General features: G+C 37.4%; 1 protein-coding gene across 1 annotated transcript; it reads right to left on the reverse strand.

Moving 5' to 3' along the window:
• Window positions 1–18,710: 18,710 nt before the first annotated feature.
• Window positions 18,711–19,480, reverse strand: LOC145095143 (non-specific lipid-transfer protein Lac s 1-like). Its single transcript, XM_079033075.1, has 2 exons — window positions 19,077–19,480; window positions 18,711–18,944 (listed from the first exon to the last, which is right to left on the reverse strand). The coding sequence occupies exons 1-2, from the start codon at window positions 19,409–19,411 to the stop codon at window positions 18,935–18,937; spliced, it is 345 nt and encodes a 114-aa protein (XP_078889201.1). The 5' UTR covers window positions 19,412–19,480; the 3' UTR covers window positions 18,711–18,934.
• Window positions 19,481–24,617: the final 5,137 nt, after the last annotated feature.

Raw genomic sequence — 24,617 nt, forward strand, 5'->3', positions numbered from 1 at the left:
AAAGTATCCCTTGTAGAAGCTCTGATGTTTATTACGAATTCCTCAAGAATAAACTTCGACAAATTGAAATGAATTCCCGCAGCCAGTGATACCAACGCACCAGTTGTGCGTTGAGAGATTTCATCTGCTCCAGATCTTCTACCTGAGACGCAGCTTACGAATACATGAGCTAAGAATCTCCAATATGGATGGAGCAGCTTTTTCAAAGTCGGCGGATATGTTCCCTCGTAATTCATCCTTCGTAGTATCCTTTGAACATCTTCGATACCAATTTCCGTCGGATAGTTAGGTTGATCGTCAATTAATAATGCCTCACGAACAAAGCTTTCATTGATCAGAATGTCTCGACCTTGCACCTTTGTCGTAACTGTGAAATTATTGTCGTCATCCATATGCGACTTGGCAGTCGCCCAAAATTCACGCACAAGATTCTGATAAATCACCGGGTTGACTGTTATTGTCGATGCTATACAACATTCACGTAGTCTGTGAATCATTGATCGCATGTCTGAATGTATGACTGGTGGATCCGGAAGAGCAATCGCCAAGTTGTGCATTTCTGCAAATTTGAGATTCGCCATAGTCTGCACTCAAACACAAGTGTAAGAAACCAAACCAAAAATAAAATTTATTTTTCAACACATTTGAGAATTTATTTCTATCAAACCCAAGAAAATCGTGACACAAGAAAACTATAAAGCCGGTCCAAAAAATTTGTTCTTGGGCCGTAAACTAGAGTTTACGGCCTAAAGATCTTTTCGAAAAAAATTGATACACGATATCGAAAAGTTGATACACGATGATTCCTGAAATATCTCAATCACATATGGGCAGCAAACACATGAATTCATGGGCCGCAAAACATGGAGTTTACGACCTATGAATATGAACTTCGATTAGTTCCCAAAAACCGACTATTTGCTTTGAGTTAACAACTGATATTTACATATTTGTGAAATTAAAGACAAATCGCACCACAATAAAATAAAATCAAGTTGAAAACTTCAAGTTTCGGAGTTTACGGCCTATGAATATGGTCGTAAACACCCTCGAATCGGTTTTTTTTTTACTTATACACACAATGATACGGTGAAATGTGAAACAAAATACATATTTGTGATCTACAAGATATTACCTTTAAGATGATGTATTCGTTTTTTCGAATATCGAAAAAAAAATTCAGCGAGTTTGGGAGTGAATTTGTGGCTGGAAACTCGTGAATGAGGAGTTTTCGGCAGTGAACTCTCTTTTTACCTTTTTAGCTTCCCTTACCTTCTTACCTGATAACAACCCAGTATATCCAACTTCCACCAATTAAATTAAATTAAAAAAATTTTAAGGATCAATTTAATTTCGAAAATAAAATAAACTAAAACAAAATAAAAAATAAAAATTAAAAATTAAAAATTGAGATAGCAAAAACCACAAAATAAGATTAGAAATTGAAAATTAAAGTTAAAATTAACATTCTTTCAAAAATAAAATAAAATTAAAATTAAATAAAATTAAAACAAAATTAAATTAAAAGAATAAAAATAAAAATAAAATTGAGAGAAAAATATTTTAACTAAAATAATTTTTACACACCAAATCTAACCACTTTAACCTTTGTGATGCTTGGATCAAAGTTGTTGGACGACCTTATTCCGCTTGTCGGTACCCTTATCTTCACATCTTCGTCTGACCGATTGCCAGTATTGTGGTCTACTTAAGCACGAAAGATTTGTGACATTTTTGGACATTTTACCAAGGACATGATTCAGGCATATATCTAATTGTAAATTTCTGTAATTATGATAACTCCTAAATCTTAAATAAATTCACCTTATGACCATTTAACTGACTACAACCAGGGATATTGTTGTCCACCTTAATCGAGCAGCGAGATCTATAGACAATCTGTATGAGTTCAATTTTAAGTGTACTGGAACGTGTTTCCCGCTTCCTGATATGCCCCAACCATCAAGAACTTCCAGAGTACTCCTTACACCGGGTGAGCAGACAACTATTCAGAGAGAGAAGAGATTCAGAATTCTATTGCTAACTACTTCAGAGGGGTTGAGAAGAAGAAGGTTGCATATGCTGTGTACCAGGTCGGATTAGAAGTCGCGCAAAGGAGACAGCATATGGCTAACAGATGAGAAGTATTTCACACATATATTTCACATATATATATATATATATATATATATATATATATATATATATATATATATATCCTGCAGAGAAATAGAGTCACATATGTTGTGTACCAGGTCGGATTGGAAGTCACGCAAAGGAGACAACATATGACTAACAGACGGAAAGAAAAGAAAATGATATTCTACAGACCTAATTTATCGAAATTTAACAGTCGCCCCATCCAACCGGAATTAAGGACAGAATCCGCACATCGAGGAAAAGTGAAGCCACGGTTTCAAGTACGGGTTCAATTAATGTGACGAGTAGATTCTCATGTTTATCTCCCTGCTCAACCTATCCGAGCGTCGTGACATCAGGTTAAACAGATCTAACTAGGTCAAAGTTTGTCGAGTCCTCAAATTCATTAGGTTCAACTTTCCTAGTCAAGTCCATTTTAAAATCTTTCGTGCCTACCAGCACATCAAGTATAGAGCGTAGATGATTCAACTTAGGTACGTTATGCCGATTCAGGTTGCCCTTTATCACTTGTTAATTTCATTTCCCATCACAGTACTTACAACCGAGGTTGTCAACAATAAATTTTAGAATGCTGAACAGAAATGACACTATTTTTGGATTTTTTGTAATTTTTTGTTGTTTTTGGATTTTATTTCTCCCCCTAAATTTGTGCATGGGTGAGAATACGAAACAAAACAATGCGCAAATTTAAACAAACCTAACAAAAATTCAAAATATAAACTAATAAAACCAAAAATAAAAGAAAAAGAAAATAAAAATTAAAAAAAAAACTTAATCCTCAAAACGTATCATTTTCAGAAATCCACAAGCACATCGAAGCGAGCTTTGTTAAAAGGTTTTGTGAACAAGTCCGCCACATTGTTATCAGTGTGGACCTGTTCTATTCGAATTAAAGAACGTTCATAACAATCTCTGATAAAGTGAATTTTAATATCGATGTGCTTGGTTTTAGAATGTTGGACTGGGTTTTTAGCAATTTGTATGGCAGCTTCATTATCACAATAGATAGGGGTTTGTAAGTAATTCAAACCGTAGTCCAACAACTGATGTTGGATCCAGATAACTTGAGAACAGCAAGCTGATGCAGCTACATATTCCGCCTCTACTGTCGAAGTCGAGACAGTGTACTGCTTCTTGCATTGCCATGAAACTAATCTGTCACCTAGGTATTGACATCCTCCTGAAGTTGATTTCCTGTCAAGCTCACAACCTCCATAATTGCTGTCAGTAAAAGCATAAATTTTAAATTCAGAATTCTTCGGATACCAAAGACCCAATTTAGGGCTTTCTTTGATGTACCGAAAAATTCTTTTAACAGCAATAAGATGAGAGAGTTTTTTGATTAGCCTGATATCGAGCGCATTGACAAACTGCAAACATAATGTCAGGTTGACTTGCAGTAAGATACATCAGCGATCCTATCATCGATCGATAGCGAGTTTGATCTACAGATTCGCCTTCAGGATTTGTAGTCAGGAGAGGTCGTTCAACCATCGGTGTAGAAGCAGATTTAGCATCGTGAAGTGCAAACTTCTCAAGAATATCCTCCACATACTTGGCCTGATGTAGCAAGATTCCTGTTGAATTCTGTTTAACCTGAAGCCCTAGAAACATGGTTATTTCTCCCAACGAACTCATTTCAAATCTTTTCTTCATTACACTTTCGAACTCTTTGCAAAGCTGTTGGCTGGTTGATACAAAGATTATGTCGTCGACATATATTTGAACAAGTATCTGTTCCTTTTCGACATGCTTTATGAACAATGTTTGATCGATAGAACCGCGGGTGTAACCATATTCGAGCAAATGTTTTGTTAGAGTTGCATACCATGCTCTAGGAGCTTGATGCAGTCCATACAACGCTTTGTCCAACTTGTAAATATGATTGGGAAACTTCGAGTCAACAAATCCTGGAGGTTGATCAACGTAGTTTTCTTCCTTCACTTTGCCATACAAGAAGGCAGTCTTGACATCCATTTGGAAAACAGTGAAATTCTATATGAAGCATATGCTAGGAAAATATGAATTGCCTCCAAGCGAGCTACGGGAGCATATACTTCAGTGTAGTCAAGACCCTCGACTTATCGAAACCCACATACTACCAGTCTAGCTTTGTTTCGCACAATAACCCCTGAATCGTCCTGCTTATTACGACAGACCCATCGTGTGTCAAGAGACTTCTTGCCCTTCGGTAACTCAACCAATTTCCAAACACCGAGTTTTTCAAATTGATGCAATTCTTCATGCATTGCATCCACCCAGCTAGGTTCATTTTGAGCCATTTCTACATTCTTGGGCTCAATTTGAGAGATAAAGCAAGAATACAGACATGTATTCACTTCTCCACTCTGACTTCTAGTTTTAACACCATCATCTAGCTGGCCGATGATGTTTTCGATCGGATGATCCCGTTGAACCCTAGAAGGTATTTCTTGGCTGATGTCATTGATAGAGACAGGTAGAGTGTGAATGTTAAGACCTCCTTCTTTTTCTTGTTGAGCAGTACAAGGTGGTTCTGCAACATACTCATCTACAATAAGGTCAGGAAAGAGCAATTCCATCAGGGTTGAAGAGACAGCGGAAGCATCATTTGGAACGAACTCTTTCTCTGAAGATATATGAGGTCTCGACTCAGCATCAGAAGAATCAGTGTGGTCTAATTGAGGACTATCATGTTCCAAGAACTGCCTCCCTTGAGGAGTAGCAGAGGACCTTTCCGAAGATGTTGCAGAAGACTCCCTCTCAAGTGCAGCAGAAGGCTCCCCCTCAGATGCAGCAGAAGGCTCCCCCTCAGATGCAGCAGAAGATTCTCCCTTGCGTGAGTTAGAGGACTCCCATTCGGGTGAAGCTTTAGACTTTCCTTTCGATGAATTAGAAGGTTTAGATACAGGCTTGTATACGACTTCTTCGTCTTCATCTTCAGAGATACTCTTCCAATGCGAATTAGTTCTAGATACATCATTTGAATACACGTTTAAGGATTTGAAAAGTGACGTATAATCAAACAACCAATTCGGACTCACTCTTGCGTCTGTCTCATTCTCTTCCAACCAACGCACGTCATAGGATTCCACAATCTGTTTGGTTTTCTTATTGTAGACTCTATAAGCGGTACTTGCAGCATACCCAACTAAATAGCAGTCATCGGCTTTGGCATTGAACTTCGGATTGGCATCTAGGTGAAGTACGGTGCAAGGACAGCCAAATACTCGAAAATGACTGACCGATGCCTTGTGACCATAGTAAATTTCATACGGGGTTTTCATTTGAGTTTTGTTGATGAGCACTCGATTCTGAACATAACAAGCAGTGTTTATCGCCACCGCCCAAAAGAAAACAGGTAGCTTGGAGTCACACAGCATCATTCTTGCAGCGTCTTTGAGTGTTCTGTTCTTCCTTTCAGCAACACCATTTTGTTGAGGTGTATGAGATGAACTAAATTGACGCAGGATACCCTTTTCAGCACAGAAGTGATTGAGAACAGAATTCTTAAACTCTGTTCCATTTTCGGTTCGAAGCGCCTTCACCCTTTGATTGGTCTGATTCTCAACAAGTATGATGAACTTTTTGATCAATTCAGTGATGCCAACTTTGTTGGATAGAAAGAAAACCCACTTGAATCGAGAGAAATCATCAATCACAACTAAACAATAAGAACTTCTATTGATGCTTAGCACGTTCACTGGACCAAACAAATCCATGTGAAGTAGTTGAAGAACCTGACTTATGGAGTTAACCTGTTTCGGCAAATGTGGCTTTCGATGATGTTTTCCTTGAGCACATGACACACATTTTTCAAACGTGATAAAGTCTTTTACAGGAAATCCACGGACCATCTCATTCTTTGCAAGACGATTTAGGTTCTTGGCGTTAGCGTGACCTAATCTTCGGTGCCACAGCATTGCAGTTTGCTCGAAGATCTTGGAGAACAAACAGGTAACTTGCTCGGGGATATTGCGATTCATATTGATAATATAGGCATTCCCATCCCTTTTCAACTTTACGAGAATCCATTCATCCGGGTTGACAAAGCCTGGCTTTAAGATCATGCATTCCTTGTCAGTGAAATGCGTAGAATAGCCCTTGTCACAGATCTGACAGACGCTTAACAGACTGTGTTTTAACTCGGGAGCGAAATTCATATTTTCAAAGCTTAGAACTCCATTTGACACCGTTCCCTTTTGTGTAATTTTTCCTCCATCTCCACCCGCAAAAGAGACATACCCTCCATTAAATGATTGAATGCTGCGCAGTTGGGTGATATCTCCCGTCATATGTCGGGAACAACCACTGTCAACAAACCAGGGTCTGACGACATTTCCCCGCAACTGTCCCTGCAAAATGTGCGGTTTTAATTAGATTTGGGCACCCAGGTCATGATCTTCCTGGGTGATCCCGATGCCTTTTCAGGTTAATTGCACTCAAACTTCTCTGAGGACACAGATGATGAATTGGGAGCAAGTTTGGGCCTCCATTTATAATTAGGTTTTCTGAAAAACTCAGTCAACTTTGTCATTTTATGTCTAACAATCTGCTTAAAGCATGTGTTACTTCTACCAGAGTTGGTTGAAGATCCACTACTGCTTTGGGATGAGCTTGACCTTGGCGTGGCTATGCTCCTTTTTGGCAGACTGCTCGGGACAAGGTGATTAAAAACCTTTTTATGTCTGTGAAAAATATCCCTTTTTCTATTTCGTTCAGCTGCCCAATCATCATTTCGAGAGCGACTTCTAGAGGAATTTCTATTTAAAGACCTTCCTCTGAACTCGTTCTCCCCTCTTGGAAGATTGTGACTCACAAACATTCGATTAAGACAATTTCTAGCAATATGACCTCTAGCTCCACAATTAAAACAAATCTGCTTGTTATTGTTAGAACTTGTGTTGCATGTATCATATTCGTTTTCCCTACAAACACCCTTGCTTGTCTCACAGAAACATGCAACGTTATTAGATTGTGAGGCAAGTGAGGGTGCTATACTTATTGAGGGTTGTGAAACTAGTGGTGTCTCAACATTTTTATCACAAACATTCAAATTGTCAACCAAATTGTTCAAAAATTTATCAGACATATTAGAAACACTCAAAACTGTATCAGAGGTAGTAGCTACTGTATCAGAATAATTAAAAACACCACAAGAAATATTGTCACTTAAAACATTTGAAAAAGAATTGTCTTTGTTTAAAATGAAAGCTTTAGGTTTGGATTCAATTTTATTTTCAGAAACACATCCTTCAACTTTGTGCTTTGACTGATTCAAGGATTGATCTGCAGGAGAAGTAGAAATGTTAGTACTTTCAACATTAAAAATCCTCCCGAAACAAAACCGGAGGGCTTGCCATAAATCATAAATGATTCATTGACAATCTCTTCTTTGGACAAAGGCTTGGACACATATGAATGATTGAAAGGAGGGGGTACATGATTATACCCTATACCTTTTGATTGATTCCTTTTAAACTGCATACTTCTATCATATTTGCAACCACCTCACTTGAGAAATCATATTTTCTAACATCAAGTTTGGCGGTCTCAAATTTTCCTTTCAAAGATTCAACTTCAGCCACTAGCTCAACATTTTGTTTGACTACATAATCATAGTTTTCACTCTTGTTGTTGTAGTCTTCCTGGAGTCTCCTAAAGTCTTTAATTTTTTATTCTAGTTAAGCTTTAAGTGGTTTTTGTCCTTTTCGAAGTCGGTACCCTTCATATCTAAGGTCTTCTACGTCTCTTATTAATTTGTCATTGAGTTCACGAAGAATCCTAAGATTTTCTACTTCATTGCCTAATGTCTCAATTTTATCCTGTAAAGTTTTCACATAATCTATACAAGCCTTAGAGCATGATGGGAGACTTACCTTGGACGAATTAGGTTCATGGGAAGAGGATACCATCAAGCCAAATTGTAGCTTCATCAGACTGTCTTCAGCTGCTACAATCCCTGCTAGAGTGTCATCCCTTACTTGTGCTAGATGAGCATTTTCTGGTCCAGATAAATTGAGAGCTTGTATTTGATCATCCCAGTCGAAAGATTGTGCAACCATAGCTTTTTCATTGTTTGCTTGACCACTGCTTCGGTTGTTCCCAACTGCAACCATTGTTCTGTCATTATTAACCCTTCTATCGGGGTATGGGAAATCACGAGCAAAATGCCCTGGCTCGTGGAAATTGAAACATCGAAGCTTTCCTTTGTTGAATCCAACCTTCCTGTCAGCACTCATTCCCCAATTATTCTTTCATGTCTTCTTGGAAAATTGCTCTTCCCTAAAGACAGCCATGGCAATTTGCCATGTGATGTCCATCTCCTCAACATCCTCCGGATGGATTTGATCAAGATCTGCAAACGACAGTTGAGGAGGTAGCTCCCCAGCTACAAGAGCATTATAGCAATTGATTAGCCCTGCAGCAAAAACAATGTTCTCATCAAGCTCCTTTCCCTTTGAAGACGAAGAAGAAGCCACATTTGAAGGAGCTGTCAAGAATGATTGGTTCTACGGCTGAGGCATGGCTGAGACAATGGGAGTCGATGGATGAGAGAGTATCTGAGTCTAAGGAGGTGCATTGAAGGATAAGCCTACATATGAATAAGAAAATGAAGACAGAGCATTGTTAGTTGAAATGCCAAGGTTTTGCAGTCGAGTATGAGTTAACATGGTTTATCTCTCTTTGCTTGTCAACAATGTCACATGCTTTGATGATAGCCATCACTTCAGCTAGGGTTAGACGATTAAGATCTTTGGTCTTCTTAATCACAGCCACATTCATGTCCCAAGATTTTGGAAGAGCATTTAGTAGCTTCTTGTTGATCTCAGACTTTGTATAGAAGATCCCCGCTACAGTCATTTAGGTATTAAGAGTTGTAAACCGCTGCAACTGGGCTTCAAGAGTCTCGCCGGGCACATAATTGAACATGTTAAATCGTTGCCTTAACATGTCTTGGCGACTTTCTCGCATATCCTCGTTTCCTTCATATACTTCAATCAGTGCCTCCCATAATGCTTTGGCAGAAGTGTATTCTCTGAAACCTTGTGCAATGTCTGGTGATACCTTTTCTTGTTCTTCTACACTCTCAAAATCTTCATCAGTGTAGTTCTCAATTTTCTTGTCGACCACCGGCCCCCCAACTGTAGTGGTGATTCTGACTGGATCCTTTATAACACATTTCCAAATCTTGAAGTCCTTCATCTTTATATATTTTTCGATTTTGTACTTCCACTCGGGGAAGCCATCAGCAGACATAAGTCGAGGAATGCGCGTAGTTGATCCCATCACAACATCAAGTTCTTGGTATTGATTTGAGTTTTGTGTTTCCATTTTTTTATTAAGAAAAAATTTAATTAAAATATAATTTTTAATTAAACACTTAATTTGCCGTAAACTGATAAGAGATTTTTTAAAAATTTTCTTTAGGCCGTAAACTTCAGTTTACGGTCAAAGAAAAATTTGAATTCCGATTCGTAATAAAATTTATTGATTATTAATTAATCAAATTACCGTAAATCTTTAGGCCGTAACTCTAGTTTACGGTCCAAAGACAATTTTTAATATTTAATCAGAAAAACGACGGTGCAATTATCGGTTAACAGAAAATTAATCTCACGAGTTTACGGTCAATGAAAATTAAACTCAGGTATTAGATTTTATTCTGAAAATAAACTCAATTAAATGCGATAATTAAAACTTGATATCAAAGGCTCGATTGCTATGTGAGAGAATTGTTTGCGGGGAATGAATCTTAAAGAACTTGTGGCCGTGAATACGAGTTTACGGCCGTAAGCTTCGAGAAACTTCAAATTCGACTGGAATGAAACCTTCTTTATCACTGTGAATATCGATTTGGCTAAAAACGCAACTGTAGGACGTCTTTGACACTGGTTATGTCTCTGATACCAATTGTAAAGCCCGAAAACGGATCTACCAATGATCAAAACGAATAACAGATGCACAATATGAATCAATAAACAATAATCGAATGAAACAAAGCTTGCATACGCTTTAAAACAAAAAAACGTCAGATACAACTTGGGAAAATACGAAGGCATCAACAACCTTACAAGTCTGACACAACGGCCTATTTATAGCCACGACTTACAACAGCAAGGAGTTTACGGCCGTAAGGAGTTTACGGCCATAAACACATATGGACTGTAAACTCAAGACAAAAGCAATCATCCTACACACCTACTACCACTAACTACTATTCCTAGACCAAACCATTATTTAGGGTTTTTCAGACTGAATCTCGCTGTCCATAGCCTCTTTCCACTTTGCAGACTCGGGGCTGCCATGGCCTCCTTATGAGTGTTAGGTTCAGCCAAATTTACCAGTGTACTCTCACTAATAAATGTATCACCTTCTATAGTAATATGGAAACCATAAAACTAAGGTGTATTTCTAACTCTACTGGAATGCCTTATAGGTACAGACTCGTCAATCGGATCGACAAGAGTTTCCTCCTCAGGTTGATCGCTAGTGTTTAAGGTTCCTTCACCACTTGACTCTTGAAGTTCTTCAAGGTCAATGTGCCTCCCACTGTCCCCTTGGAATATAAGTTCCCTCTCACGGAAAACCCCTCTCCTTGCAACGAAGACAACATTGTCACTTGGTCTATAGAAGAGATAATCAAAGGACTTTTGCGGGTAGCCGAGGAAAATACACCACTCACTTCGAGGTTTGAGATTGTCGTGAGTCTCACGCCTCACGAAAGCCTCGCAACCCCAAACCTTGATGTGTGCTAACGAGGGATCCTTCCCTGTCCACATCTCGTGAGGTTTTTTGGCAACCTTTTTAGTTAGGACTCTTTTAAGGATATGGGTGACAGTCTCCAAGGCATACCACCAGAATGAGATTAGTAACGAAGCTCGACTCATCATGGAACGAACCATGTCTAACAAGGTTAGGTTGCACCTCTCATCCACACCATTAAGATGTGGTGTCCTAGGTGGCATCAACTGTGAAACAATTCCACACTCCTTAAGATAGTCCAGGAACTCGATAGTAAGATACTCACCACCTTGATCGGATCGGAGCATCTTTATCTTCCTGCCCAACTGATTCTCCACTTCTTGCTTAAACTCTTTGAATTTCTCAAAGGTTTCTGATTTATGCTTGATTAAGTAGATATAGCCATATCTGCTGTAATCATGAGTAAAAGTTGCATAGAAGCGGTTAGCATCCCTTATGGTGGTTCTGAAGGGCCCACACACATCGGTGTGTTTGACATTCAACAAACCCTCACCCATTCACAAGAACCAGTGAGGGGTGACTTTGTCATTTTTACAAGTAAACAAGACTCGCAAGTGTCTTCCGACCTTAAGTTGAATGACTCCAAAACTCCAGCCTTCTGGAGTTGGCCTATGCGCTACTTGTTGACATGTGCAAGACGACAATGCCACAAGGATGCCTTATCCAAGTCATTAGAAGAATCGATATGCAACACATTATTTCCTAAGTTGTGTACAACCATCACAGTTTCATATACACCATTGCAAGGTAATGCTTTAAAATAAAAAACACCATTCTAATAAGCATTTATTACACCAATTTCATTATCAAATGAAAATGTGAAACCTTGTTTTGACAAACCATGAAAAGAAATAACATTTCAGATGAGTAGCAACAATTATTCGAATCTATTTCTAGCCCACTACTAAGCAATGAAGAGTAAACTCCAATCTTGGTGAGAGGTGAAACCTTCCTATTCCCCATGATCAAGTTTATCTTCCCATGCTCCACATCCTTACTTCTTTTTAGGCCCTACACATCAGAACAAATGTGAATACCACAACCTGTAAGAACCCAAGAGTTAGAATGTGATGAGTTTTTAGATAGAATAGTGTAAATACCTACATGGGTGGGTTTAACCTTCCCATCCTTAACATCATGCAAGTACTTGGGGGCAGATTCGCTTCCAGTGCCCCTTATCATGACAATAGAAGCACTCTGCTTCTTTTGGGTTGGCCAAGGGAGTAGCAAAACCTCCTTTGGTTCCACTTGAAGAGGATCCATCAAGAGAGTTTCCCTTGTGGATCTTGGAAGGATCCTTCCTCTTCTTCCCCTTACCTTTCCTGATTGCCAAAATAGGGGCATTAGCAGTAGGAGTGGTTACAACATTTTTACCTTTGAAACCACCTTCGGCAGTCCTCAAAAGGCCCTAAAGTTTTTTTTTAAAGTGACTTCATCCTTGATCATATGATATGTTATGCAGAACTGATCATAACATGGAGGTAGGAAGTATAGGATAATATCTATTGCCAACTCCTCATCAAAGCTCACATTCAATGTGATCAGACGGTCCACAAACCATTGCATTTTCTGCAAGCGGCCTGTGATGAGTTTACCATCCTTCATCTTTGTTGTAATCATGGAGCAAATGATTTCATAACACTCATGACGAGCACTCTGATGGTATCTTTCCATCAGATCCTAGTGCATCTCAAAAGGGTAGAAGTCCTCATAGGACTTTTGGAGTTCAGGAGACATGGTGGCAAGCATGATACAAGCTACCTTGGTGACATATTTCTCATGTGCCCTAAAATCAGCAATCTCATGAGGAGTAGCAGCAAACTCATTCATGACCTTAAGCTCCTTGTCTAGGACATATTCCTTGTCCTCATAACGAGTGACCATCCTTATGTTCCTAATCGAATCATTGAAATTAGTTCCATCAAAGATGACTCTCCTACAAAGATTCATGAGAGAGAAGGAGTCGGTAGGGTTTGAGCCAGAAGCAGCATTATTGGAAGACATCTGAAAAGGAAGAAAGACAAAGTTTAGATTAGATATAGATTCCTTAATATAATACCAAAAATGAAATATTAAGGCTATGAACCAACACAATATTTCACAATTTGGAATAGGGATGCCGTAATCTATCTTGCAAAATATTTGAAGGTAGGTAAATGACGATTTACCAATTTCCACCATGAAAAACGAAATTGATTTATTAGGTTTTAGATGAATTGAAATTCCTAGATACTTTTGAGACTCATTGAACTTTTCAATGGCATGTTTAAATCTCGATTATGCCATTCAAGTTTATAGCTGGGATACCGAGTATCACAAACAAGGTGTGAGTAACCATACAAATATACTTGGTACTCTTAATGTCATTTATCACCTAATCGATGTGCCGATTAACTACACATGCTCCATCGATCTATGACAAACATTAAGCCACCGTTTGCCACCCTTACTAGTCCATGTTAGTGTGCCATTTAACCACACACGCTCCACTAAAGACTTGGTAAGGTGCAAAGTGTAATTTTATGGGTTAGCATGAATTTCACATTTTCCTAAAGTAACTAAGATTGGGAATTTATAAAACATTTAGTTACTTTATATTTATCATTATACTTTTAATGAGAATTATAGTTTTTGTCCTACCTGTTTTGCTGACGAACCTCCACCAGTCAAGGAAGCGGTGTTGAGAATGGACACCCATTAAGCTGTTATTTTATAGGCAACAACCTTATACCCCCTTATAGACTGGCTTCGTGAATGAGGCCTACTAACGGTAAGACTGACTTGTTCTTATATATATATATATATATATATATATATATATATATATATATATATATATATATATATATATATATATATATTATTAAACTTATAATATTATAATAGTATAAGGGTTGAATTTTAAACTTTTAAAATTCTAGGGTTTGGAATTAAAGTTTTAATGTGTGACTTTACGAATTCCAAAACTTGAGGTCAAATTTTGAAACTCTTCAAAACTTTTCAACTTCATAACATATGAGTTTAATGGTCTTTTAAAATGAGACTCTTCATTTTTATATAACCTATGATTTTTTAATGATTCATTTAAATGGAAAAACTTTTGGAATTCCATAACTTGAGGACAAGTTATGGAGTCCATTAAAATCATCAAGAACAACAATTCAACTAACAAGAATGTTCAAGTTCTAGATTAAACTCATACGATGAAGGCAATTCAGATCAAACAAATTCCTTATAATTTGGACTAATTATATAAACTAAAACAAAACACGAAATTTTGACAATCACCTTACAAATGGATTAACATGATCGTTACCATATCTTTAAAAACATATTTTTATGATTCAAACAGTCTGGGATAATGATCCTATCCATTTGGAGCCCAAAAAATCATTTTTTTGCACTCAGTATAGCCAACTCGGCGAGTCCATGAACTGGACTTGTCGAGTAGCTCAATTTGTATATGGACTCGTCGAGTCTAGTAGGGGACTCGGCGAGTTCATCCGCTAGGAGGAAAAAAAACTTGATTTTTCCAACTTAAAACAACAAGTAGCATCAAGTATAATTGAAAGCAAGCCTAGTCTTTGATAGCACTGATGGGTTTTGAGCATACTAACACTCCTAAGCTGTTCATGCAACCCTAAATACATTGGATCTATTTTTTCACTATTATACATGCAAACTTAAAGTTTCCAAGGTATTAACCTAACTAGCATATAAAACTTTGATACATCGTGAACAAAGCTAGTTAGGAAACATACCTTTTGTTTTAGTTGATTACTTGGAGCTTTAAGAGCCTACCACCAATAATGTGAATGCCTCAAGTGGAATGACCAATCACCACTAACACTTGCAAACTTTGGAATAGAACTCTCTAGCTCACAAAATCGGCCTTTCCTTGTTAACTCACTAGGGTGCATTTTTCTTGAACCAAAGAGCTTCTTATATAGTGTGCACATTAGGGTTACACCATGTAACTCATGACTTTCCACATCCCTCATGATGCATGGGTTTTAACCTCCATGGAGCACCCATGGGTCACCACATGGGTTAAGCCCATCATAAGGAATTATGGATCACTAGCCCACTTTATAAGAATGAATGATTTACACAATCAATCCCTATATATTTAACTTGTCTCTTTTGACCACCAAATTAATTCCAAATTAATTATTGATCAATACTAATTAAAGAATATAATTTCATATTAATATATTAAATCTAATTATATCCTCTTCTCAAAGTCCAAATTGTTCCGATGAAGTGCAACCCAAATGGACCATACCAAATCGGGTCAAGTACATACCAAATATAGTTATGGACTTAGACACCTTATCCGGCATGTATTTCAAATATGGCATTTACGTTTTAATGAGCCATGCACGTTGTAAGTAAGCCATGAAAGTTTCAAGTAGGCCATGTACGTCTCGAGTAGTCTATGTATATTCCTTAGTTGTCAGGCCCGTCTCTATGTTGATCATCCATGCATCTACCATCTTTGCTTTCTTGATTCTGAAGTCATCATCATCTCGCTTGTTTCTCAATATTGATATCATCATATTTATAACAGGGTGTTATTGAAACCTTCCGAGCCCACAAGATGGATCATGCAAGCCCTACTACGGCCCGTTGATAAACCCTAGAAACCTCCACCTATAAATACTTCAATTCTATTGCTCATTCTTGTTTTGTAACTCTCTCACAAATTCTTGCACTCACACCCATTTGGAATATCTTCTAGCCGCAATTCCATTTGGAGCAACTTCAGAACCTACATTGAACCTTGGAGCAACTTTGTGATCAAGTACCCCTTTGAAGCAAAATCGAGACTTTTTGTTGTTGGAGCAACATCAATTTTTTTGGAGCATCTTTGGTCTTGGCGTATGATCAACACCTCACAGAAGAACCCTATCGCAACTTCGGTCATGGTCCACTCCCCCCCCACCTTGAAAGTTCCTTGGCGCAACTCCTCTTAGTCCAACTCCCATTCGTAGGCCGCTTTGAGCATCTCCTCCCTTTTGCAAGATCTTCTCGGTGCAAACTCTTCTTGGTCCAACTCCGCCCTCGCAAAGCCCTTGGTGAAAACTCTGCTTGGCCCAACTCTCCTCTCTTCGCATAATCTCTTAGTGAAACACCTGCTTGGCGCAACTCCTTCTTCTGCCAGTCACATTCTTGCACCTTACACCCTCTTGCGCCATACACCCTCTTGCAGCACACAACCTTTTGCGCCACACACTTCTTCTCCTAATTTCTTCATCTCTCCTTCTTGTGTCATTCGATATTTTGAACCAAAGGCACACATTTTTCTTGGCGCAACACTCTAGTCGAAAACGCCTCCCTTACTACATATTCAACCCACGAGACCCTTCTCTACTTGCGACATACTCCAAGAGTTTGTAATTGTACCACACCCAAACCTCATATCTTCCTCCTCACTCCACCCTAGCTAAAAAATACCTTATAAAAATCTCAAATCGTGAGCCCTTGCCGCATTTTCTCATGTCCATACCGATCCACAGCCAACATCGATTTTTTCGCAACATACCTTTGGCGCACCTTCTTCATCAATCATACCTTTGGAAAAACATCATCTTGATCCAACTTAACTTGCGCCATCACGATCCCTTGAAGCAACGCAACATCACCCTTTCTCTTGTCTTGGTGCAACTTGTAACACCATCAGAATATTAGCGCATCTAAGATCAAACTATTGGCGCAACTTCTACCCATCCAATCTCATCTTGCGCCATCAACCAAAATCCTTCTTTTGCCATACTCTCACTTGTACCATAAGCTACTCTAACTAAACCTTAGTTTCATGCAACTTGATCTTGTTTGACACTCTTGGTGCAATTACAACTCTTGTGCCACACTCCCTCTTGCTCCACCTACTCGTTGCATCCCACCCTAGCCGAGATACTCTACAAAGTCTTTGGTGCAACATTGAAGTATACAACAATACCTCTTGGTGCACCATCCTTTTTGCATATCTCCATAATTAAGAGCATAGTTGTACCAACTCTTCTTCTATCATGATCATCAAGCAAAAAAACGAGGATACCTTTCTCTTGTGCCGTTAACAGTTGAAGCAACATCACTTGGTATCAAAACCCTACTTGTTCCATTCACAATCCCAAGGTGATCATTATGACTTTTAATCGATTTTTCTTTTTTCAAAAACCCTAGTGATCGAATTTTCTTTAAGAAGCCCTAGTCTCTTATGTGGAGCATCACTAACTTTTTGTGTTGGAGCATCATCATTGTAGCACACTCTCTCGTGGACCATCTCCAAAGTCTAGGTAAGCATCATCATCTTGGTATGAAACCCTAGTTGTCAAGTTTTTTTCTTGAGCATCATCATGTTTTGTATGTACAATACTTAATTATTATGTGTACATCATAACCTTTTTTTTGATAACTCTATGCTCAGTCAAAACCATCAAGGGTTTCATCATCATTCTTTGTTGAGTATCACATTCCTTGATCACTTTAGGTAAGTATTCATTCTCTTTCTTTTCCTCAATGATGCTCATGGCATACATACCATTTTTTTTGCTTCTCTTGACATAACATAGATTTTAAAAAAATTTCAAGTGTCATTGTCAATGTGTGTACCTCTATCTTTGTGTTGTTCATTGGTTCAACAAGACATCAACCGGTAAGTCATATCCCTCTTTCTTGTTCACATAACCTCATCTGATAATATTGTCTTTCCTTCGTTGATAACTTGTATGTTCATTAGTTTATACATACCTTCCTATGTTAAGGTTCCCCTAGTATTGGTCTATCACTTTCTCTTTATGAACACCACTTCTTGTTGCAATCATATTGGGTGAGCATCACACTCTTTTACTATTCTTTTTTTGTTGATCATTGATTCACTTTCACATACCATGCTTAGGTTACTTACTGTTAATCCTTTGATCATATCTTTCCTCTGAGCATTATACTTATTGGTGCATATCTTGCTTTTCCATCTTCAAGAGTCTATTACCTTCACTCTTCTTCCTCAAGGTAATGTCTCTTTTGTTATCTCTTTGGATCTTACTTCTCATGCCTCATTCATTTTTTTTAAGATCAACATTTTTTTTCTTTTCCAAATCTATCTAAATCCACACACTCTTCTATGTGTTCTTGGATTTACATATATAGTTCTATGATACATATTCTCTTTGTTAGTATCTAAAGACATCATCGTTTGATATGTCATAGTTATCATAGGCCATAATTTGGTAGTTTACTTGATCCTTGCACTTTTGCTATGATTTAATAACATCAAATTTTTTGTTGTTTTATATGGCATCAAGTCCTTTCTCTTTTATTCTTACTTGTTACGTCATTCACTTTCAGGCTTATACTTAGTGAATTTCGAATTTACAGATTCTTCCTATATATAGTTGAATCAATAGTACTACTCAAGTCATAACTTTGTTTATACTACTCAAGTCATAACTTTGTTTAGTTAATGCAAATTCGTACATCTTATTTCTCCCCCCCCCCCCCCCCCCTTTGTTTTTTCTTGGAATTTAGTTAACGTTATATGTTAGGAGTAAAGCTGCTAAGGTTATACGTGGTTCAGTCAAGATGACCTACATCCACGTAATAAAAGAGATAGAATTGAGAAAATTGATGTGATAGTGTTTGTAAGAAAATGACTCTGTGCTTAAGAGACACGCATTTTTATATTTTGCTGGACCTCAAATAAGTTGGATGATTAAAAGTGCAGCCTCAAACCGGTCCTCTCTGTGTGTCCAAAAAGTATTGCGCTTAAAGCTTAGCACGTGTAAGTTAATAAACCTTTGCGGTTAAAGAAAAAGACAATACTGATATATTAAAAGTAAGTAGAGGAAGGTACATAAATAAGACGATGACATACAAATATTACATGCATAGGCACCAGTCAAAATACCGTACAAATCATGCATAACCATATGCGGTAATATATGTCTTTTTCAATCAAAATAGTGCTCTCGATATTTATTGTATATTATATATGCTTCTAATCTTCGGAACATGCATTAAAATCACCTTACTGCACCCTGCGAAAAACACCAAATGCCAAGCAAAATCAATACAACTAATGTGTGTTCATGCAATATTTAATCCAAATAGATGTCTACTTAAATTTGTAACTGATTAAAAAATATAAGCATATATATATTTGAACATACTTGGAACAATCAGTGCTAGGACTGATCTTGTAAGGGATGTTGACACCACACTTGCCGGGGAGGCTAGCAGCGTTGCCAGCATTGACGCCACCAGAAGCCCTCTTTAAACAGCCACAAACAGTCTGACGATCAGGAGTTGTTCTTGCAGCGCTATTGAGTGATTTAACCCCACTGCAACATGCCGGTGGCACAGCACCACCATTTCTTAGGTAGCTAGCGCATTGAGATAAGCTACTTACCACCTGACCACAGGTAATAGCAGCCTCTGCATAGGGTGCAGCCACCACCATGCAAGTTACCACTACACAAAAGACCATCGTTGCCATCCTTGCCATTTTTCAAGTTTACAAGCACAAAAGTCGTCGGAAACTTATATGTGATTGAAAATGCAGTTGGTGCAAGAAACGTTGTACGTCAAAGGTATTTATAGCAATTCTTGTCCATGCATATGTATGTGTGAATGGATTCGTTGGTTGGAAGTTGGATTTAATATTAATTGAACCTTCAACGCCTTCGATGGAGCTCGCTTTTAATTGTAGGGCATAGCTATCACTTTCCATTGCCGACCAAGTTTGGGCTTTTGGATCTTCAATTCTATATATCACAAACTAGTTTTTACTTTTCCTCCCAACAGAATTTCACTGTAACGTTTCTCACTTGCATCCAATATCACCGAGCCATACCACTTTCAACGTCATTAACCATCGTCGAACATCTCTACATTGATCTCCTTTACAACCGAGCATAAACCACCATCAGTTGAAACCGCACTAACAAAGCTATTTTTTAAGGCGGTTGTAATTGTTTTTTTTGTGCAGTTTCCACATTATTTTTTGGTGCGGTTTAGAAAACCGCATCAAAAAATGCTTTAATGGTGCGATTTTGGGAAACCGCACTAACAAAACTATTTTATGGTGCGATTCTCTTATTTTTTGATGTTGTAGATATTTACTAAGGTGGTTTTTAGAATGGACCAAAATTAAAAAATAACAACCATTCACACTATTAAATGACTTGTGTACTAATGTGTGTGTGTGAATGACAAAGAAAATATGTGGTTTGATAATGTGAATACGTTCAATATTACATATTTATTGTCATTATCAAGCATTCTCACCAATTAAATTGTCTTTAAGGTTATTATAGATTTTTTTTTATTATTCTCATTCTGTGAGAATGTTATCTGGATGTTTACTGAGTCGTATTCTGTAAAAATGAAAATTAGTAAAAAACAATGTGTGAGAACAAATTAGTGAGAATGCATGGAAATGACAATAATGGCGTGAGGTTGAACGTATTCACATTACTAAACAACTTATTTTTTAGTAATTCTCATAGAATAACATTGTCCACACGTCCGCACAATAGTTGTTCATCCACAGTATATTATATATATATATATATATATATATATATATATATATATATATATATATATATATATATATATATTGTCACACCCCCGAACCAAGGATGGCGGAAACGTCCGGGGGTGGAGGACTTCATGTGTAGTATCATAACAACAATGATAATAGTGATAAAAGTAAACACAACCAACATATATATAATTGAAAGAGTTACATCAATGTATGGATTACATGTTTCAAAATCAATTACAATATGTTAACAAAATATGATAAGTTTGACGCCTCAACGTCCCATCCTCAAAAGTACTTTGAATACCTGTTTAGCGATTTCCTGAGAATACAAGTAGTTTGAAAAAGTGTCAACACAATGGTTGGTGAGTTCATAAATTTTTATATATAATTATGAAAAGCTTGACAATAAATTGTATAATTATTCCAGGAAATCCGATATTTTCTTACAAAGTTATGTAGTCCTAAATACTAGGACATAAGGTTTACAATAAAGTATGTAATTGTTGATGTAAAAGGTGGTTTTTAGAATCGACATAAAACCATTTTTGATATGAAGGCGTATAAGTATTTTTCCATACTTAAAGTAATTTTAGTGAGTTAAATGAACATGACTCGTTAATTTAAAGTTAGAACCCGTAAATCTTATGATTGTTAATACCACATGTGAGCTATTATAACCATACTTGACTTGGGTGGCCTCGTAATGCGACGTTCTTCAGGCGTCGCCGTTAAATGACACTTGTCACCACAGACCTGCCGGTCTAGCTGTAGCGAGCAGCTCTGGTGTGGGTTTGTCAAACCCAATATAGATCTATACACAACTATCACGTTCTCCTTACAAGAGACTCTGGTTACAATTTACAGGACTTTTTGGCTTTGTTACTTTGGAAGTAACCCGAAGGGAATGACTCACAAATTTATTCATTAACAGATTTACGTGAACTAAACGGAAAACCATCGATAAATAAGTTTGAGAAGTAATGATACATAAACTATACCTATTATAGTTTATCCAAAACGTTTGTAATGTGTGAGAATTCTTTTATAAATGCTTTAATGTGATAAATTCATAAACTATGCTCATTGTAGTTTAATATTCTTGTTCCAAATAAATGGATAATCTTATCACATATGACTATACTCCAGTTATGATGATAACTAACAAGGTAACACATTCAATATGTAGAACTTGACATTATACACTTTGCTCAACATAATACAAAGTGTTATAAAAATTATAAGCTGTTAACAAGTTTTCAGCCTTTCTACACCGTTTTTGAAAATTCAAAGAAAAATCATACGAAGTCGAAAACTAAATCCGTAAATTCTGGGAGTTCCCAAAATGTGTCTACTTTACTCATAATTTTTATCATGATTTTTAATGACCTGCAACTTAGGTGGAAAAGTCCATAATCAAAAACTGGTCCGGATTGGTGTTTGAAATGATAGGCAGTTTTGTAAAAATCACCATAAATTGTAGAAAAATCGTATGGAGGTGTGCAAGTAGTCATTTTAAAGATAAGAAGTGGAACTACATGCACCTAAAACAGTTTTGAAAACTAAAATGTTTAAGAGGTCCAAAAAAGTCCGTGAATGGAATCCAACTTTTCTGATGAAAGCTGTTAGAAGAATTTAGTTATGTTCTTGGTGTTTTAACTTGTATGCCCCCCTTAAAAACTTGAGAAAACATGAAAATGTAGGGGTATGAACTCACCTTATGTGTTTTCAGTAGATGATTGTTGAAGAATGGAGGTGCTTAACTCGAGGACACTTGGAAATGTCTTGAAGATTTTGAGAATCTAGCATGATAGTTATGGAGTTTGTATGAGCTATCAATGATTTGAGTAGAACGAAGTGTGAGAATCACAAGGAGGGTGGATTACACTTACCAAGAGTGGAAGAACACTTGATGATTAGCCTTGAAATCGTGAGTGAGAGAGAGAAGTTGGAGAGAAAGAGTTGGAGTTCAATCTTGGTGAAATTTGAGAGTGTTTGAAGAGAATGAGGAGAGAGGGTGTATGATCAGCCCTTAGATTGTGGGGGTGACTTGTGAATGAGAGTAAAAGGTACAAGGTATGGTGGGGAGGAGTGTGGGTTGTCATGGAGTGGGTGTGGGGGTTGCTTGCGTCATAACTAAGGTAAGGTCAACACTCTTCTTTTTGTACTTTACCAACTCCTTTTTAAATAAGATTTTATCCTTAAAATATGATTAAATCATTTATTTAGGGGTCTTATAATTAAAAATAAAGTTTTGGGTGAAAATCCTATGTTAAAATAATTAAAAATGGGTTTAAAACGCAAAAATACGCAAAAACGGGTGAAAAATGAACTTTCCCAGCGAGACTCCTCGGATCTCGGCCGAGGCTCGATCTCTGGGCCGAAGTTCGGTCAGGTGATGCAGGGTTCGGACGCGAGCGGCTGAATCAGGAGGCGGGACGCGAAGCGATGGCTCGGTCCGATGAGAAGCAGTCCGACGCGAAGGCAAAGGTTCGGTCCGAGGTCAGGCTAGAACCGAAGGGACTGTTGTGAACAGTAATGAACAGTACCTTTGGTTCGGATTTCCCTTCTATGCGAGGTTCGGTTCGGACCTTTCCTCTTTGCATGGTTCGGTTCGGATCTCCTTCAATGCCGAGTTCGGTTCGGATGAACAGTACTTTCGGTTCAGCTCATGAACAGTACTTTCGGTTCGGACCCTCATGAATAGTGCTTTCGGTTCGGTTCATGAATAGTACTTTCGGTTCGGAGGGTTCGTTTCCTTATGTCCGTTTTTCGCGTAGACTTCCGTTCTTGGGCTATTTTTCGCCAAATTCGAGGGTCGGGATGCCCCGAGTGATTATAGAAAGTTGGGAGAGATTTCGAGAGAGATTTGAGAGAGATTCCTCGTTCTCAGAGAGATTTGGGAGAGATTTGACGTACTTGGAGAGATTTCACATACGAAGAGATACGTGAGAGAGATTTCACATACTTAGAGAGATTTGGGAGAGATTTGACATACTTGGAGAGATTTCACATACAAAGAGATATGTGAGAGAGATTTCACATACTTAGAGAGATTTGGGAGAGATTTGACATACTTGGAGAGATTTCACATACAAAGAGATCGGTGAGAGATAGAGTGAAAAACGATTGAGAGTGTTTTCATGTGTGATGAATGAGAGTGTCCGGCTTCGCAATGCAAGGTCCTCAGACCCCGTTGTGCCATGTTTTAGGATCTTACACACTCCCTATGAGTATGCAACATTGTTTTATTGTTTTTGTTCGTTGTTTAGCACTAATGCTAAGGAAATTTAAACACATGAACTTTCCAAGTGGTGTTTTCTCATTAAAATAGTGGGTTATACAATAATTACATAATATAAACCCTATCATACAAGGTTTTAATTGAGTTGACCGGTTTGACTCGGACCTTGTCCGGCTTAGACTTGACACGAATTTGACTATTGTCACACACACATATATATATATATATATATATATATATATATATATATATATATATATATATATATATATATTAACACAATAAATTCTTTATTAAATAATGATATAAATATCAATTTGTAGTTGTGAGACTCGTATGTTATACGGGTTGGATAAAAAAATTAATTATAAAGGTTTAAATGACAAATGGAAAAAATATTTATTCAAAAATACCAAAAAATGACATGTGTCCAAGTTAATGAAAGACATATTCTTTGTCCTCATAACGAATAGTCATACTAAAGTTTTGAATTGAAGTTCGAGCCATCGAAAATGACCCTCCCACATAGGTTCATGTGACAACCCGATATTTTGAGACAATAAAATATAACACCAGTCAAATTTAGGCCAAAATATAACTTTCCTAAAATCTTATTTGGGTTAAATAAAATGATAGGAATCGTATGAAGGTTTTTGTACATATAAAGAACACTAAAATCCGAGTTATAACGAAGAAGTTATGACCACTCTAAGATTCGCGGCAAAAACCGGCAACGCTGATAGACGTAAAACGCAAAGTTTCGATACAATAATTTTTAGCCTTAGGTATCTAAACGAAAGTCGTAGATTACGTTAAACCGTGATCATGCATAAAAGGAACGCCCAAAATAGACTTTGTATGAAGAAGTTACAAATTTTTCTAGCTTTCGTAACAGCGGTAGACAGCTAAAAACTCGAAATA

This window comes from Lactuca serriola, chromosome 1 (genome assembly GCF_051521515.1).
Source record: "Lactuca serriola cultivar US96UC23 chromosome 1, Lser_US96UC23_V15, whole genome shotgun sequence".
Classification (NCBI taxonomy): Eukaryota; Viridiplantae; Streptophyta; class Magnoliopsida; order Asterales; family Asteraceae; genus Lactuca; species Lactuca serriola.

Bases quoted from the DNA above. Each gene is read 5' to 3' on its own strand.
- LOC145095143 (XM_079033075.1), bottom strand. From the start codon at position 19,411: ATGGCAAGGATGGCAACGATGGTCTTTTGTGTAGTGGTAACTTGCATG.